Below are 18,252 nucleotides of genomic sequence, written 5' to 3'. Positions count from 1 at the left end.
TGTAAACGAATTTTCAGTTTTCGTAAATTATTGTAAGCAGAAAATTATTTTGTTTTAAATTTTAAATTAATAGTATCAAGAATCTCTCTCTCTAATCTTTAATGTATTATGTATTTATATAGTTTTAAATATTTTGATATAACTTTTTGCTTTTTGTTATAATTTTCTAGTAGATCTTTGGAGTCTACTTTTCTTAATGAAAGTGGTTTCTCTTAATTAAAAAATACAGAATCGCAAGTAAAACTATTCCAACTTCTGCTCATTAGCGAAGTTTAATTTGAGATTTAATTAATTTTTAATAAAATATCCGAAATGTTGCATATGTGCTGTAAAGAGCATACGTGCTACACTCTTTTAGATAACGAAGATCCATTTCACATTTTTTTTTTAAATTAATCTATGTCTTGAATTGAAAAGCCGGATAAAGAACGATGTTCGTCCACTCGCAAATTACAGCCGATGTCCGTTTCCCATTGTAACATCCTCGTTGATACAAAGACAAAGAGGAAAATTTTAATTAGCCAACGTCAGTACAATCGGCCCAGATCCCGAGAATAATGGACCGGGAAATAAAAGATCGGTTCGTGGAAGAAAAAAAGGTCACGATAATTTTAGCAATGGCGATCGATTCGAGTAAAGATAAGACGCGTGTCCTTATCGAGATACATCTCCGACTAGCGACGTGAGGGACTTTTCGTCCTGGTGGTCGTTTCCCTCGAGAAAAATGAATCACCGCTTTTCTCGAAATGTTCCTACGCGCGTGTTGCTATTCGTCGGTATAAGTAGCTCTTCGTTACCAAGATCAAATTGATCGATCTCTAACAGACGTAATTAACCTTCTAACGTCTGATATAATCGAATTGTCGCTTATCCACTCGCAGCCGCGTCTTTCGATTAAATTCCATTTCTTCAGTGAAAATTTAACGTCGCTATTTTCTTTGCAGCTCGTTCATTTTTAGCATTCTCAGTAGTACATTGAACTAATCGAATTAATGATTGAATAAAAAACTTATATGAAGACGAAATAAACACTTGATGTTAAAACACTGAAACTTTATAATTGTTTGCAATACTGTTCGTAATAATTTATGGTTAATATATTTCTTGTAAATTTTTACAATTTATTGATATTTTATACCATGCTGTACGGATAATTAGAGTAAAATTGCAATACATAACGTAGAGATATACAGGTACTTTAAATCATTATCATGCTTGAGTTTTTTACATAATTATTTTAATGATTCAACAAAACTACATATTTTCAGATCTATATCTTATAGCTAAATTTTTAGATACTTAAGAAAAATCGCTTTTACTGTGTAGGTGCGCGATTATTCTGATAAACATACGCGCGATTATTCTGATAAATTTAAATATGATTATAAATAAGTAACGATTTTAATCATGGGGAGGGTGGTGCAACGGATCGTTCATAATAAATCATATACATGCGATAAGATAAGGGACCGTAAATGTGAGAGACTTGTCATGAAATCCATCCATGAGTCTCTAAAGGAAGTTTAAACTTAAACTTAACTTCCTTTAGAGACTCATGGATGGATTCCACGATTGAATTTAACAAAAATACATGCTGTCCCAAGTCACATACACTTGTCTCAAGTCACCCACATTATTGTCGAAACGGAAGTACGTATATTTTGATTATCTACGCTTTCTGTCTGCGTGCATAATCGTATTCTAAGTAATATGATATTGCATATCTTTTCGAAGAAGAAATCGTGTATATATATATATATATACAAACGGATATCTATATATATATATACAACGGGAAAAAATTGTCACATGAAGAACACGATGTAATAAATCAGTAATGCGCAGCCTGCGATCCGCAAGCAACCCGTGATTTTTTTTACGACCCGCCAGCTCATAGTCGAAAATATAAAATCACATTTTCTATTTTATGCAACCGAAACAATCATTAAGGCCCCTTTCTACCAATATAGTTTAATTTTAATCTCGGTTTAACTAACTCTTCATCTTTTTTCAGTTCTGAGAATTAGAAAAAGATAAAGAGTAAGTTGAATTGAGATTAAAGTTAATCTACGTTGATAGAAACGAGCCTAAGCGACCCGAAGGATTTTATCTATTTCTAAAAATGATTCTCAGAAAATGACCCTTAAAAAAGGTTGCGCATCACTGTGCTAGATAATAAATTATTAAACTGTCGATTGGCTTGCGGAACGTATTTCGGCAGCCGCAGATAAATCAAATAAGAAAGAAGAAAGGGGGACGCACACGCGAGGAAGAGATGGAACAGACGTTCCGGGGTGCAAAGCGACGCGGTGGACGCGGTGCAACGACGCTCGGCGTCGAGACGCAAGCGCCCTTTGGTGCCGCCGCGACGGAGGGAGATCCGCTGGTTAGGGGGAGGGAGATATATCTTGGGTGCCACCTCGAAGCCGGCACGGTTCAGTCAGTCGTGCCTCGGGGTAGTTCGGTTTGATGCGTCTCGTTGCTCGTCGGTACCAAGATGTGCTTCCCTCGCAGTGGTGGCGCGGACGCAGAGTGATTACGCACTCTCGTCAGTCGGCACGTGGCCGGTGGTAACGTACGTAGTAGTGAATTTTTCGATATCTCGTTTAAAGGGGAGAATCAAACGGAAAATGACATTAAGGAGGCACGAAGTTCCGGGGCGATCTCGGACTCGGTAGCGGTCGGTCTGCTCTATTCCGTCGCAGACATCTCGATAGCGTTTAATTCAATAGGCTAAAAGGACGACGCTGTTTAGCGATTTTATAACGCGCGTCGTCGCGTGGAACATCGCGGAAACGGAACGAACTGTTCCTCTTTTATGTTTCACGAGGAGGCACGCAGGACGCGGGCTGTCAAGAAGGCGTCTAACGAAGATGAGAGGATAAAGAGACGTGGAGCCGCCAGTGATATCGGCCGGCTGATGGAACCGAAGCCGAGCGTCGTCGCCGACACAGCGTCGTCGTCCACGCAGTGAGCGCGCCGCTCCGGTCTCGAAAACAGACAAGTTCGGTTATTCAAGAGCTTAAGTGACCATCGGTCTTGGAACATTGGAAATAAGAGTGCTGCCCCGTTAGAGGTGTGTACAGATTATTTAAAAATTATTTTGGACAAATGTTAATGAAAATTACTTAAATATACAATATCACTTAATTAAAAAGTACTTTTAATTTCCATTTAAGTATCGTACATGTAATGTTTTTTAATTGTCGTTGAATTTGAACGATGTAAATTGAAATTTAGAGATCTTAATTCCTCAAAAAATTTCATTAATTTCTAATTAATAAAATTGTTAAAAAACTTATTCTTAAGAATAAAAAGATAAAATATTTAGTTTTACCATCGTAAAATTGAATTTTTTAGTAATTTTTCAATATAGCTATCGACTATCCAAATAACGCACAGGGATTTAATGATCAACTCAATTTTACGTAATGAAAAACTAATCTCGGTTTTTTAAAGAGTCAATCTCATTACTTCTGTTGATTATTTCGATCTAAAGGATAAACGTGTCAAAATTAATTTATTATATTTTAAAGGGCTATATATTAAGGGAGATAAACGATAGCGTGGTAGCAATTTACAACAGTAAAAATAATGCGCTTTTAAGTAGCTTTAAGTTGGTCAGTAATTTATTCGTGACGTGTATACGGCCGTTCGTTAACGTACGATAATTTAATTAAGCGATATCGATTGTATTTGTACTCGCGTAGGCTTGGAAAATTAGCATCGTACATATACGTGTGTACGTGTCGACGAGCTCTAAGTATTTTTTTTTTCTCTCGGCAGTATATTCGATTTAACTCGGTGCGACGAGTTCCTTTGTCTGCGATTTCGTTCACGTGGGTGTCTTTAGGTCGGAGAACTCGTGACGTAACTGAGAGCCAGTTAATACTAAACAGTATAAATATTTTCGACAGAATCGTATTTGCTTATTTAGTTATTCCATAAATAACATGATTGAATTCAAGAAAAGAAAAGAAAAAAGAACAAATTTAATTTATATTCGTCAATAATTAATTTTAATTTATTTTTAGTAGAAAGCTTGCAATATCTTGTCGCAATAATGCATTATTTTATATTTTCGCCATTAAATATATGTGTAAGTGTTTTGTGTATTTAATTATTTAAGGATTAATTTTTCCAATATTGCAATTCATTGATGTGCGGTTATATACATTAAAAAATCGATTACTTTCATTTTTTTCTCGTTATTTGTTTAAAAATTTATAAACTCTTTATAGACTTATTTTTACGCAAACATTTATTTGTATAATTGTTAAGTGAATAACAAAGCCCTTGTTGTTATTATTATTCAATATTCCGTATTGTATCTTCTACAACATTGCCCCGATATAAAATATCAAACTATTTGAATGTTTTCTTTTTCAATACGGCACTTTTATCGTTGACTTTGCCATTTAAAATTTTGTCGGGTTTCAAACTATTTTGTGAAAACGAAAATAACAAGAAGTAAATCTTTATGACTTTTACGTACGACATATATTTTGCCTTATTCTGCCGTCGAAAACATTTCTCAATAGAAATCGTGTGAAACTACAACATGCTTTGTTAAACATGTGAAGCAACATCGAAATAAAAAAATTTTTAATTTTTTCCTATTTAAAAAAAATTTGCTTACACAGAATGATACTGTGTTTAAAATAAGTTTAAATATTAATTACTTGTTTCAAAAGTTCATATATCCGTAAATCATAAATTCATCACATCAAATTTATTCAAAATGTATTCTGAATTCTAATAAATTTTACATATATATATATATAATATTTCAATTAAGATTATTAAATTCTAATAAATTCAATTTGCTTGTTATGTAAAATTGCTTCTTCGATAAATTTTTTCATATAATATTCTATAAAAAAATAAATCCCTATTTTACATGATGAATTTTTCCCCTCCCTTTCAATCTCTTTCTGAAAGTATAATAATAAGCATATTTAAGACTACCATCAAGAAAATATTCTTTATTAAAGATAATAATTACTTAAAAGAAAAAAGTAAACTATCACTTTTCTTAACAGTAGAATGATAATTTTCTGTGTACAGGATTGCTTAATTAATTGACAAATTCGGTGCGATTATAATGTAAAGCGAAACTTGGCGCATATTGTGAAAATATATGAGTTTAATACAAAAAAGTTTAATTCAAGGATAAACAATATCTACAACAGATATTTTTTTCTACGAGTGAAATGCAAATAAAAAATGATTGATGAAATACAGCATGCTTTATGAGCGATTATGCATTGAATTCCGTTGAATGTACGTCAAAATTTTGCATACCTATTATTATGATATTCTAATCGATCTCTGATTATACACGGTACGATAAAATTGATATTACATCGTAAAAGTTGTTACATGGAGATTATCGTGTTCTCGCACGTGGCGCTCGTTACATTTTACAAACATCCATTCAGAAAAGTCAATCGTTGAACGACGCGACACGGAGACGCCGGAGAATCACGAACAAAACGTGCTTTCGCAAGATGATTTACGAGAGAGAAAGAAAGAGATACTTCACGGTTCCGACAGGAAGTTTCTCTCGCACAATTCACAGATACTTAACTCTATAAACGAACAGGCACGACTCGACCTCTTTGAGGTACGACGAGTGAGCTTGCGGCACGGCGTGCCGTTTTCTTCGAGTTTCCTCCACGAGAAAAGCTCGGACAATTTAATTCACACTCGGAATAATCCAACTTTCCCTGTTCGCTGCTTATTGTTTTCAAAACGATTTTATTGACGACACCACTCGTTGTGAGCGGATGTCTTTCTTAACGATTGCGGCGCGTAATACAAGGACTTATTTAAACAATTCAAGAGAGAGGAAATTGCGTACGATGAAGTGTCTATTATTATCAAGTACATACTTCACTTTGAGAGGAAAATTTTATCGGGAAAATTGCTTCCGTGCTTGAAAACTATTTATAGAATTTTTAACTGTACATTTTATTCGCCTATCTTTTTACAACGTATTAATTTGTTACTTATGCACTGAGGATGATCTAATCTTATGGTCGAAACGTCTGTAATTGGTGATTGACATATATACATACATTATGTGTATTTAAATTACACACGTTCAACTGTGTCGGCATTATTTATTTATTCTTTATTGATTTAATCTTTGGAGCCTTTTTCAATTTTAATTGTTAGAATTTTCAATTTACATATAAAAAATATTAGAATTCTATATTATACATATTATAAATTCAATACGATGTACAACAAAATGTATTATATACCATGTGGTATATTTTAACACAAAATTTCTTAAAAGGATCTTAGAAGACAATCTTTCCATTTATAGTATAAAAATCTCCGATACATTTATCAAATTACAACGGAACAGCATAAAAGTGTCTGAAAATTGATTTGTTTCAGTTTCAACTGTCATCCATCTTTAGAAAAGGAACTTCCATGAGAATCTCGTGAAGGACGTCGAAGGACACACATTGGCAATTTTGCATCTCGATTAAGCATCATCGTTGTCAGTGATATTATCAGTGAATAATTATAGTGAGAATCGGGCGACAATTATCGCGCCGAGCGGCGCGATGCGGCGTCGCGTCGCTCGTCGACACGCTGTCAGTGGTAGCCAAGAGGAGGCCGTCACGGCGACGAGCGGCGTCGTCGGCAAGGCCGCCGAAGAATGGACAACGAACGCGATAAGAAGAGTCACGATTACAGCTGTCAGTGCGCTCGTCGGCACGGCACGCGACGCCGACGTCGGCGTCGTCGTCGATCGCCGTTGTTTTCTTGCCGCGGTCGCCGGACAAATCGAGCGAGTCGCGCGGTGATTCGCGTGTGAGGTGAATTCGCGGTCGGCCGGTTTGTTGGATGGAAGACGACGACGACGAAGGCGGCGACGACGACGCGACGCGAGATGCCTGGTATCGTGGTATTCCGACGACGCTGGAGCGTCGGCAGCGACGACCTCGTCGTGCCCGGCGTTTTTCTTTTCATCGTGCATCTCATATGGTGAGTGGAATAAAATAGAGGGATGAAAAACAGGAGGTGTGTGTGTGTGTGTGTATGAAATATGAAACGTACTTTTTTTTGGCTTTAGTTTTTATCAAGTAATTATACACTACTCAACAAAATTAAAATTGATTACCTGTTCCATTCTGCAAAAATGGGCAATATTTTTATAGGATGATCCTTTACGAGTGATCCTTTAATTTTGTTAGTAGTGTAAAATTACATTTGAACTTTGCAATTAAAAATGACGTTTGATCTAAAAATAATCGTTTAAGAATAATAATAAATCTTGCTTTTAAATATTTTTATTGTCTTCTTGAAAAAATTGTGAAATCTTAAAGCGTATTTAGCCGGAACGATTTTTACATAATGCGAATTACAAAGGTACGTTATTGCTTATTATAAATTTAGATGTATTCAACAAACTTACTTGTTTATATCCGTAAGCGAGTTTTAAACTATGCATAATACAACATGAATTTTTAAAAGAATTATCTGAAACATGTAATACAAAAATACATATCTTTATTCAAGGATTAATGAATCAACATGCAATTTAGGGGCAGTTCATATATTACGTAAGCAAATTTTTGGCCATTTTTAACCCCCTCCTCCTTCCCCATGTAAGCAAACATAAGAATTTCGGAGACCTCTCTCCTTTAATTACGTAAGATTTTTGCACACGCTCGATATCCAAGACTAAAAAAATTTTCAAGACAATTACACGATTCTTTAAATATTGTTACACGATATAATTGCATTGAAAAAATTTCAGACAAGTCTTACGTAAGAATATATGCGACCCCCTTCCCCCCATGTAAGCATTTGTAAGAATTTGTCTGACTCCCCCCTCTCCCAATTATGTTACGTAATATATGGACCCTTTACTTTGAAATTTAACCTGAAAATAACAAAATTGTCTTCCGTAAAATTATCCTCATATAATTATCAATGTCATTCCTCAAACTTTAAGAGATGCTATTAATTAATACGCATTAAAACTTGAGGCATTTTAGCAACAGGTTTTTTATTTTGGAGAAATTTTCAAAGATACTTTGTCTTATGTAATATTTTTCTTGTGCTTTTTTCTTTAAATTAAAATCTCATATATATAAATTGATTGGATTTACGCGTGAACAAATTTTATTTCTTAGAACTTTACTCAGTGAAAAAGATTAGAAAAATATCTGATTGCTCTTAGCCATCGCGCACAGATTTGGATTCGTGCTCTGTATAAGATATCAAATGTTATTTACCAAATTTTTCAACAATTTTATCGCGCGGAATATTATTCATAATATTTATTTTGCTACTTCGAAGATTAATGGATGCTGTGCATTTCATTATGGATCGATGAAATACCTATATTTGATTTTACATGCATCAATTAGGAACTCTCTCACGAATTCCAGTCGATTCATTTCCGTTGCGATCTACTAATTGATTGCGCGAATATGCACCACGTATCTATGTGTCGTGAACGTGCATTTAACTAGAACGGTTCATTTGACTATCACATCCGTGAATCTAAAACAGCTAGTATTTGCCTAGAATATGAATCTAAAATTTAAAATAATGGAATTTAAAATTAAAATTCTAGAATGAAAAAAACAGGCATATGCAATATATGTTCGATAATTAAATAAATATTAAAGTTAAATTTTTTTTAAATCAAAGTTGTGTAGAAATTCGATGAAATGATTTTATGTTTGTCTGTCTAAAATTTAATTGAAGAAAAGTATTGTTATCAATCGTTTGATAATTGAAAGATGACTCTTTATATTTAAATCTATCATTTTTTTAAGTACAAATGTATCTCTATTTTTGATAATTAAAGGATACCAATTCAAAATTTATGTAAGAATCTGCTTGTGAATTTTTATATCAACACTCACTTAAGCGAAAAGAGCCATTTTTAATTCCTTATTTTACAAATATTCTGTCAATATTACGTAAGGTGCCTTGAATTTGAATTACCTGTCTGTTGTGTACCGAGCGATACTTATTATAATCAACACAGTTTGTAAACAAATCTTTCTTTGTATTTATTCTCTTACATAATATTTGTGTTACCTTCTAACATATTCATCTTGTGTAAAATTAACTCAAAAATTTGAGTGGATGAGATATGCGATTTATGTTAAATTCAACACATTTTTTCCAATTGTGTACATACAACAAGTAGTAAGTATTATAATAAGTAATATCAATATCAACCATATGCTTATCTCATTTTAAGTTCTAAAAGTGTACACTAAAATGAAATAGGTATAGGTTGATATTTGACGAAAGCGGGAAAGAGAATTCTAGCGCAGCCTAGTGCAGGAATCGAAAATAGACCTATTGTTAGATGTAATCTGTGGATTCATGCACACGTGTCGAGTTTCATGTATCTTAACTCTGCCCATTAGCATGCTTCAAGATTATTGTTACAATCGAACGCACGATGGACGAGTGCGAAAATAATGACACCGCATATAAACGAGGGATCATTTTCAAGAGTGCGAGTACGGCCTTGATTATTCTTGGAACGGGGTATTGGTTTGTTATTTTCAGAGTTCGTTGTGTGTAAACGCATGGGTTATACAGATTCTAGTCTCTTTTGTTATTCGCAAATTAGCACTGTTTATTAGATATCTCGTATGTGCATTCCTTGAGTTAGAATAGAAATATGTATCGTGATACATGCGGATAGTTGACTGAGTGTTTTCTCAAAAAAAAAAAATAAATAAATAAAAACTACAGCTAATCATTGATAAATATCGGAACATTTCATTGTCTTCCCTAATAATATTTATAAATATAAATATAAATATAAATATATTGCGAGAGTTTTAAAAAGTAATAAACGGAAGATGATACAAAAATACTTTACTCTATATATATTGGCTCTCTCTAATCGAATGAATGATATTACAATCAATATAATTCTGGAAACAATAGAATGAAAAATAACAAGTGAAAATATCTGCATCTTACAAAAGAAAGCATAAAAGATCTGTATTTAGGAAAATAAAAAAAGAAAGCTTAAAAAATGTTTTATCGCAATTCAAATTTATCTTGTTTTATCTGAAGCTGCGAAATATAGAATTTTCAGATTGATGATTATTTGGCTCAATGTTATTTTTCCGAAAGAACCGTTTTTGTTTTCTATATGTATTCTCTGTACGTTGCAGCCGATCATTGTTTTTCATGAAAAGTCAATCGCGCGAGAACATTTTTTCTCGTATATTATTAGCGATGATAGCGATGATCGCTTCTCGCAACCTGTTCGTGACGTGCAATGCCGCCTGCAAAGTAATAAAGATGATCTCTTATTCTCCTACTCCAATATCAGCAAATTTTTTTGTCGATTTGATTTCTATCGCGATCCGATCTTTTCGTAATATTTCCGACAGTTTTCAATCAGGCTGCACATATCTCTGCAATTTTTATCCTTTCGAATCGCGGTAAATAAATAGGCGCAACGGAGCTGAAAGAAAAGACGATCGTTTATTTTCATTTTCATTGGCCGCGTAATCGTGTTCCATTCGATAGCTAGTCGTTATATGACCGAAATATTTGAAAGCTTCAAGAGTCTATAGAGTACTACAACTCCAAACTCAACGAGCTCCCTGTAAACCATATGTTAAATTTTTTGAGAGATTTTATCACTAATAAATTCTCCATTTTGCTTTTATTGATTTTCGATTATTAAGCGATTCCACGCGTTCCACGTTTTTATGTTTTTCAATTCTAATTTGTAAAGACATTGATGTGACAAAAAATTAATGTAACTTGTCAGATACTCTTAAAATCGACGGAGTCATTCTCATACTTATAAAAAAATAGCTCTTTTTCCTTTTGTACAAAAGAGATTGTTGTAAAATATTTTTCCGGAATATCATCTCTTTTAAATTCGACTTTCAAATTAGTACGCACTTAACTAGCATTCTTATTCACTACTAATTTTAAACGCAATAATTAAATGTGACAATTTAAATAAAAGGTGCGTTAATGAGATTGTAGGATAGCATCTAATCAGATGAAACATATTATTTTCTCTGCTACTTTAATTAATTAAATATTTTTGTTGCGACTTCTTTTCGTATATTACACGATCGCATGTGGTGTCGTTCCGCGTTTCTGCGTTCAGTGCAACCGATCAGCTGATTGGTTCGATTCGGTCCGACTCGTTCGTTCGTTCATTCAACCTTTCGCGTCTTCTTCAGTTTGTGTTTGCGCTTCTCGTCGGCCGGTCGGTCGCACTGCGTTCGCGGCTCGTCGGATGTGTGTCTTCTTGAATGACGGCGTCGCGGCGCGTGGCATCGCATCGTGCAGCGTAGGTTATGTCGCCGTTATCCGCGACGCTACAGGATGCCGAGCCTGATCGCGTTCGGCAGACGATGGACGGTCGGCAGCGACGATCTCGTGTTGCCTGGCGCCGTTTTGTTTTACGTCCACCTGCTCGAGTGAGTGTCTCTTCTTATTTTTTTCCGTTTTTCCATCAACCTCGTTCGAACACTCATTTGAATTAAACATTAATGTGGAAGGGTCGAAAAGTAATGACGGCAATCGAATGCGGAAGAAGGGAAGGAGGAAAGTCGAAAGGTTGTTTAAAAATTTCACGCGCGTAATCTTTTCTCTTTTTTTAACTTTGTAATAATTAGTGATATTGTGATGTATTGTTGATGCCAAAACAGAATTACGACAAAGCTTGTATATATCATAATTTTGAAAATACGTTTAATGATTTATAGCCCGATGAATACACCCAATATTCGAATAATTGAACAATCAATAAAAATGCACGGGTACGAACACACTTTTGGTATTCATAAAAAAAAATGAATAAATACTTCTCATTCGATTCGAAGAAATATTATATTTTTGTGAATACGAATATTTCCGATTAATTTCGCATTCACACCTACTCAGCATTATTTATGTAGCTTGCTTTTTTTACTTTACATCTTGAATACTTTAAATGAATATGAAACTCTTAAAATAATAATTATTTTTTCATGAATAAATGTTTTTGAAGATCCACAATTTTAAATGAATACATTTCTTTCAAAATTTTAGATAAATATAATTTGTAGCTCAATTACAAATTTTTGTATTCATGGAGCACACTAATTTATACTATGTTAAAATTATTAAATTGTTAATGTCAGCTATATGTGACTCTAATAACTATGAATTCCATATTATATTGATTATTAAATATCATGTGGATTTGCTTCACGAACCGTTAAGAGTATTCGCGTCGCAATCCCGTTATGGCGAGCTATTCCAAGTTTTCGTGAAAATCCGTTTCCACAAACTGATCGTTTCACGTGTGATGAAACCACGAGCTCAATTCATACCGTGTAATTGTACAGGTAATAACCGGAGGGCACGATGGATCGGAAACTTTTCGAGAGAGCATTCGCCGGAAGACTGCATCTTCCGGTCAAAGAGTGATCGTTAAAACCGCGTGTTTATGATTCACAACGAGAAAAAATGCATATTTACCAATGTTACGCAATGAGAAAAGACGCGATGCGATTCAACGGGATCGCTCTCGTTGTTCGGTGGCTTTTTATCTACAAAAATATAAGCACGAGAAGCTTTCCTCGTGTGAGAGTTCTTAATAAACAACGACTTCTTTCTTTTTACTTTTTATTTTATTGTCTTTTTTAGGGCTTTGTGAATATCGCGTACAGGGCCGATTTTACAGCTAATGCTACTCCCGGCGAGATTAAAATGTAAATGTAAATCTATCTCGTGTGTATTGTCCATATGCGCGATGTATTATGTATGTATGTCGAGCTAAAAATATGTAGAATTTATTTTATCTTCTGCAACTGGAATGAAACACAGCTTAGACGGTTTTAAGAGAGAAAGAGAAAGAGTGGGAATACAAAATAAGAGAGCAAAGTTCAAGTTCTAGTTCCTATTTAATTTAGATACCCGATAATATTATGCACGTTGTGTGGAAACTTTATAATTGCAAATTTTATCACTTTTCATTAAAATTCGCATTTTCTCTCGGGATGTTTTGCAAAATTCGCGTCATTCATTATCTCCCAAAGGTTAATCTCGTTGGGCTCATAAATTTGTACGAATATCAATGAAATGAGAGCGAAAGTGAGCGAACGAAACAGAAAATGTATGCTTGAAATATCATAGATTCTTTCCTCTTAGATTAGGTTGTTCCACCTTTCGGTAAATTTCAGCTCACTGTCATAGGTCCGTTTTCACAATATATATGGTTACCTAAAGATTAAAGATTACCAACAGATTAATCAATGAAATTCATTCATGAATTTCTTGGTTACCTTTAATCTTTAGGTAATTATATATTGTGAAATCGGGCCTTAGGATTGGTTTATAATAGGCCATAATCTGTCAATTTTTTCCGTAATCCGTAAGAATTGACCAATCGTAGTCAATTATTCTTCTCTCATTCGACTGTGATTGGTCAATTCTTACAGATTACGGAAAAAGTTAACGGATTATGGCCTATTATAAATATGGCCTATTATAAATATTACGCTCTTACTCTTTTACTTTTCTGTTTATCCAATAGTAAATTACCACATAGTTAATCTGAAGCTGGAATAACCGGCCCTTAAAAATTTTGTTTATGTCATAGCTAGTTTAAATAACGTTCTACTGTAATTTCACATATTATTAGACGAACACAGTAGACTGTATTCATGGAAAATATAATTCGCACATGCAATGTTTGCGCACCATGGCGATGTAACATCGAGACGAACAACGGGGTTAATTAAAATTTCAAAACGCAAGAAATGAAAGTCCCATGAACATATGATATACGGCTCCTCATTTTTCCCCATTTCATGTAACGAGAAGTGTGATTTATTTATAATATTTTTATATTATAAATAATATCGTTACGATAATATCGATAATATCGATTTACAATAATATCGTTACGAATTATAGAAATAATAATAGGAAAAATTTTACTAAATTATAAAAAATTAAAAGAACTTCTAAACAATAAGAATAATAAGAATCTAATTAGACCGTACACGTAAAAACACAATAATAGGAAATAGGAAATGGAGGCCCATAATCGAACGCTAGATCTTTAATGCTTAAATATCGGACTTAAAAACGCACCTAAATTACTGAAATAATATCACAATTAATTTTTGATGCTCAAGAGGTATTTGTTAAAGAGATCTTAATATATATATAAGAACTTCTAATTAATCGGCAGATAAAACATCTGCGAGCGCTTAACAATACAATTTATATGTCAAATATATCTATTTACAATTTATACGAATTGTGAATGTGACATATTTTCCTTTTAATCGTAATTTTTTTATTCAACAAAATAGACTTTGCATGTTTAAAATAATAGGCGTTACGTGCCAAGCATAGCGTATGTTTTTCTAAATCTACCTTTATTTTCGTGAATTTAGTGCGCTTTTGTGTCTATTTATCTTGTCTACCAACAAACTTTCATTCTCAAATGGTTGTTTTGAAATTTCAATTTTTCGGACGAAAAAATCACTGTGCCGTACTGAAATGCGAAAGCGATCGCAAAGTGATTTTATTTTTCATGTGCACTTCGATAGGCATTCAACATCTTGATAAATGGAAGCGAATGCGAGTGATGCCATATTTTTCTAAGCCGAAGGTTTTTCGAGCGATAACTTGTTTTTTTTGTATCGAATTATCAATGGTGGCAAATCGATTTTATAGGTCGTAATTATCAATTAATCTGTATACACACATACAGTTAAAAAGTTCCTATAAATCTTTCACTCAATTTGAAATTTGAACAGATTTTTAGAGACAGACAGGAAGCTACGAAAAAAATTTCTCATTGACATGTATTCGAGTTACGAATGAATCAAATGGCATCGCGTGACATTTCGTATTTTGAAAATACATATTAACCCTGATTTCCTTGTTTTAGACGACGTGACGTAACATAGCAAGATCGATATGACCTCAATAAATATATATGTGGCATTTATTTCGTGGCATTTTAATTTGACTTTTCGTTATTAAATAGAAAAGGTTGTCGTCGTTTGATTTTACCATCGTAAAAAATTTTTATAGGTATTTGTATTCAAGAATTTTTGTTTATAAATTTTCTTTCAAATCTTGCTAAATGTTATTTAGGACGTTTTCGACTGTATTCAAGTCTGTAATGTCATACGATACGTATGACTCTTATTCTGATAAACTAATCATGGGAAGCACATTGTACAAGAGAAAGAGAGAGAATTATTGATCCACAAAGTCGATGTCATGCGAAATCTGATACGTGTACGAAAATAGGAAACAGTCTACAATCTTTTCGTCGTCAGGGGAGCCGACAAACAAGCTAATCAGTGAATCGTCCAAAGAAATGATCTCGATTAAATATGCCACGAAATCTCATATACATATATTTGTGCACGTCTTTATCTTATAATTTCATTTATACAGAGTATCTTAGACTTATAACCCTCTCCCATCAATAGCAAATTTCTGAGATCATTTCAAGACGAAGATTATAAGACCAAAATTTCGAGGCTACAATAATTTTTAAATAAGAACGAAATCAATCAAACTGTCCGAAATTTGCACGCTTTATTAATTTTTAAACCTCCTTCTTATATAGTATTTAAAAACTATTGCAGCCTCGCGACATTTTGATATTATATAAGATCTTCGTATCGAAATAATCCAGGAATCTGTCATTAACGGTTGTCACGGTAAGTTTGGGATACACGAATAATACTCGATGATTTTCATAAAAGAAAAATCTGTTATTAAAATTCTGTCAGTTTCTTATAGTTTCATAAGGGTGATGTTTGCCTTTACGCCCACTGCGTCCGTTCTTCTATTAATTACGTTTTCTGAATCTTTAAGTAAGGTATTCTCTTCGAGGCGACGCATATAAGGCGACTCGTAACATAAAACAAACTTTTGCTTATTCTCGCGCTTTCGCTGCAGCCGCAACTTTCATTCCGCGTTTTTAACAAGTTTCTTTGCTTCCGTCACAGTTGCAAAAAATCGCGACCGATCGATACGTTACGCGTGCGAACGAGACTAGAGCTGACTAGAGCTTTTGTCTCCGAGTAGCCCTCTCTTTCTATGCGCGTGCTATGAATCATTTAAGGGTGACTCCACACAATCGACAGGGGTCGCACGTGCGTATTGTTATGCGTCCATGCTCGATGCCACGTTGATCCTCGATCCTTGTTTATACGAAATGTTCTAAAACTTATATGTATTTATCAATGGATAACGCAATCCAAGATGATAAAATACAATCGTAACGGAATGTGTATAATATGAAATAAAATAGTATATACAATAATGAGTTAACACACAGAAAATACGAGGGGGTAATCCGGGGGAGTAACCACTTAATGTAATCGACAGAGTCCCACAGATTACATGATTTCATATGATTTCATCTGATTACAAATAATTTTTTTCACTACATGTAAAGTAATTTGATAAAATATACGATTTTATTTAATATTATGCAATGATTTCTCGTGATTGCATATGTAATTATCGGATTATACATAGAGATTTTATATGAATTTTATAATGTTTCCAGGACTCTGTCCCATGACTACATTAAGTGGTTACTCCCTCGGAAAATATATATGAATATATATGAATATTGTTATTTTCTTCGTTATAGCTCTGCAATAATTTTTACGTAATAAATCAATAATAAGAAACATAAAATAGTCAATAAGAGCACACATAGTTATTGCTGCGCGATATACATATATTTATTAAGATGTTACATGCAAAATTCAAACGTTTTGATTGTAAATTTTAGTCTTCTTCAATGCAAACAAAAACGCGTAAAAATTCTGATTGAGAAAATGATAGTTGCGAACTATGATGTCATAATAAAATGTTCATGAAAAGATGTAAATTAAACTAATTCTGTCGCTGAAGTAAGTCATTCGATACGCATAAATTACATTAAGTCAAAGAATAGTGAAATTATCATCTTGAATACTGTTCGATGTAAGATCCAGGAAATACCGATAAAAGAATAAGATATGATTGTAACAGTGAGAAGTAATTTAAGTCTTTCTGTTATCTCTCATCGTTACTGCAGTCTATCTTTTCCTTGTTCTATTTTCTTGTTCTTTATCATGTATTACTTACTGACCACTTACAATAGTTTCTCTTATCGGTGTCTAATGTCATTTTATCTGGACTTACATTGGGCACTTCTGAGTGATAATCCCACTATTCTTTAACTAAACGTAATTTGTGGGTATCGAATGTCTTACTTTATTGAATTAATTTACATTTTTCATGGCGTTTTTATTTAAACTGAAGAAGACTAAAATCTATAATTGAAACATTTGTATTTTTGAGTGTAATTGCAATTTGCATATAATATCTTATTATCTATATATTGCATATAAAAAATCATATAGGTTTTCCATCAGTCGCTTTCTTCTTTCGTATATGAGCCATTAAAAAATCTCTACAACATTATCTGCATATGTACATGTATACTAAATACTATTTTTTCCTCGTCGTGCGAACAGCTAAGTATAGATTCGAGCCTACAGCTTATTGGGATTTAAAATATGTTAAGTATACACGACCATCGTACAGTTACGTCTTTTATAAACACACACATTTTTAACGTAGATTTTATTGATTTACTTTATCATTATATTACTTTCTCGCTTACACAGAAGTAGAAAAATGTGTGATAGTTGATTATATGAAACTAAATAATCAGGATACTAGAATTTATTTTTACTTTTATTTATGTCTTAAAAAATAATTTATGCATCGCATTAAAATATCGCGTTAACATATTAATAATAGTATAAAAAAAGTAAATGTAATTTAAAAATGTAATTGCTACAACCGCTTTTATTGTATATGCATATATGTGTTATATGATTTTTTTACTGTGCCACCTTTATTTATCTTTGTGTATTTATGCCGTTCAATCAAATTTAATCTTTTTCGATATTGATACGTCGCACCAATAGTAATTATCGGTAACAAAACATCACTGATGTCATACGGAATTTTGGGCATGTATGTAATCAGTGTAATCTCAATTCCATGTCCTACTCGGAATGGTAGATCCATTATCGGATTTAAAGTGTCGTCGCTTCAACGACGATCAATTAGTAAAAATTATCTCTACACGATGTATTTTTTCCGAAGCTCCTAGTTTTTACCGAAATTCTGGTATTTATTGCGTTTTCTATCAGTTTTTTATTTTTTCATTTTATTTATTTAATT

General features: G+C 33.3%; 1 protein-coding gene across 1 annotated transcript in view; it reads left to right on the top strand.

Annotated features, from left to right (window-relative positions):
* The first annotated feature begins 2,458 nt into the window (after positions 1–2,458).
* The window catches only part of inaE (inactivation no afterpotential E), a 45,806-nt gene continuing 30,012 nt past the window's right edge, over positions 2,459–18,252 (top strand). Inside the window, exons 1-2 of the mRNA XM_018446247.1 lie at positions 2,459–3,076; positions 6,409–7,005. Of these exons, the coding sequence (XP_018301749.1) occupies positions 6,911–7,005 (95 nt within the window). The 5' untranslated portion in view covers positions 2,459–3,076; positions 6,409–6,910. The remainder of the gene's footprint in view (positions 3,077–6,408; positions 7,006–18,252) is intronic.

This window comes from Mycetomoellerius zeteki, unplaced genomic scaffold, assembly GCF_001594055.1.
Source record: "Mycetomoellerius zeteki isolate Tzet28-1 unplaced genomic scaffold, Tzet1.0 scaffold174, whole genome shotgun sequence".
NCBI classification, from domain to species: Eukaryota; Metazoa; Arthropoda; class Insecta; order Hymenoptera; family Formicidae; genus Mycetomoellerius; species Mycetomoellerius zeteki.
This window is presented reverse-complemented; position numbering and strand designations above follow the sequence as displayed.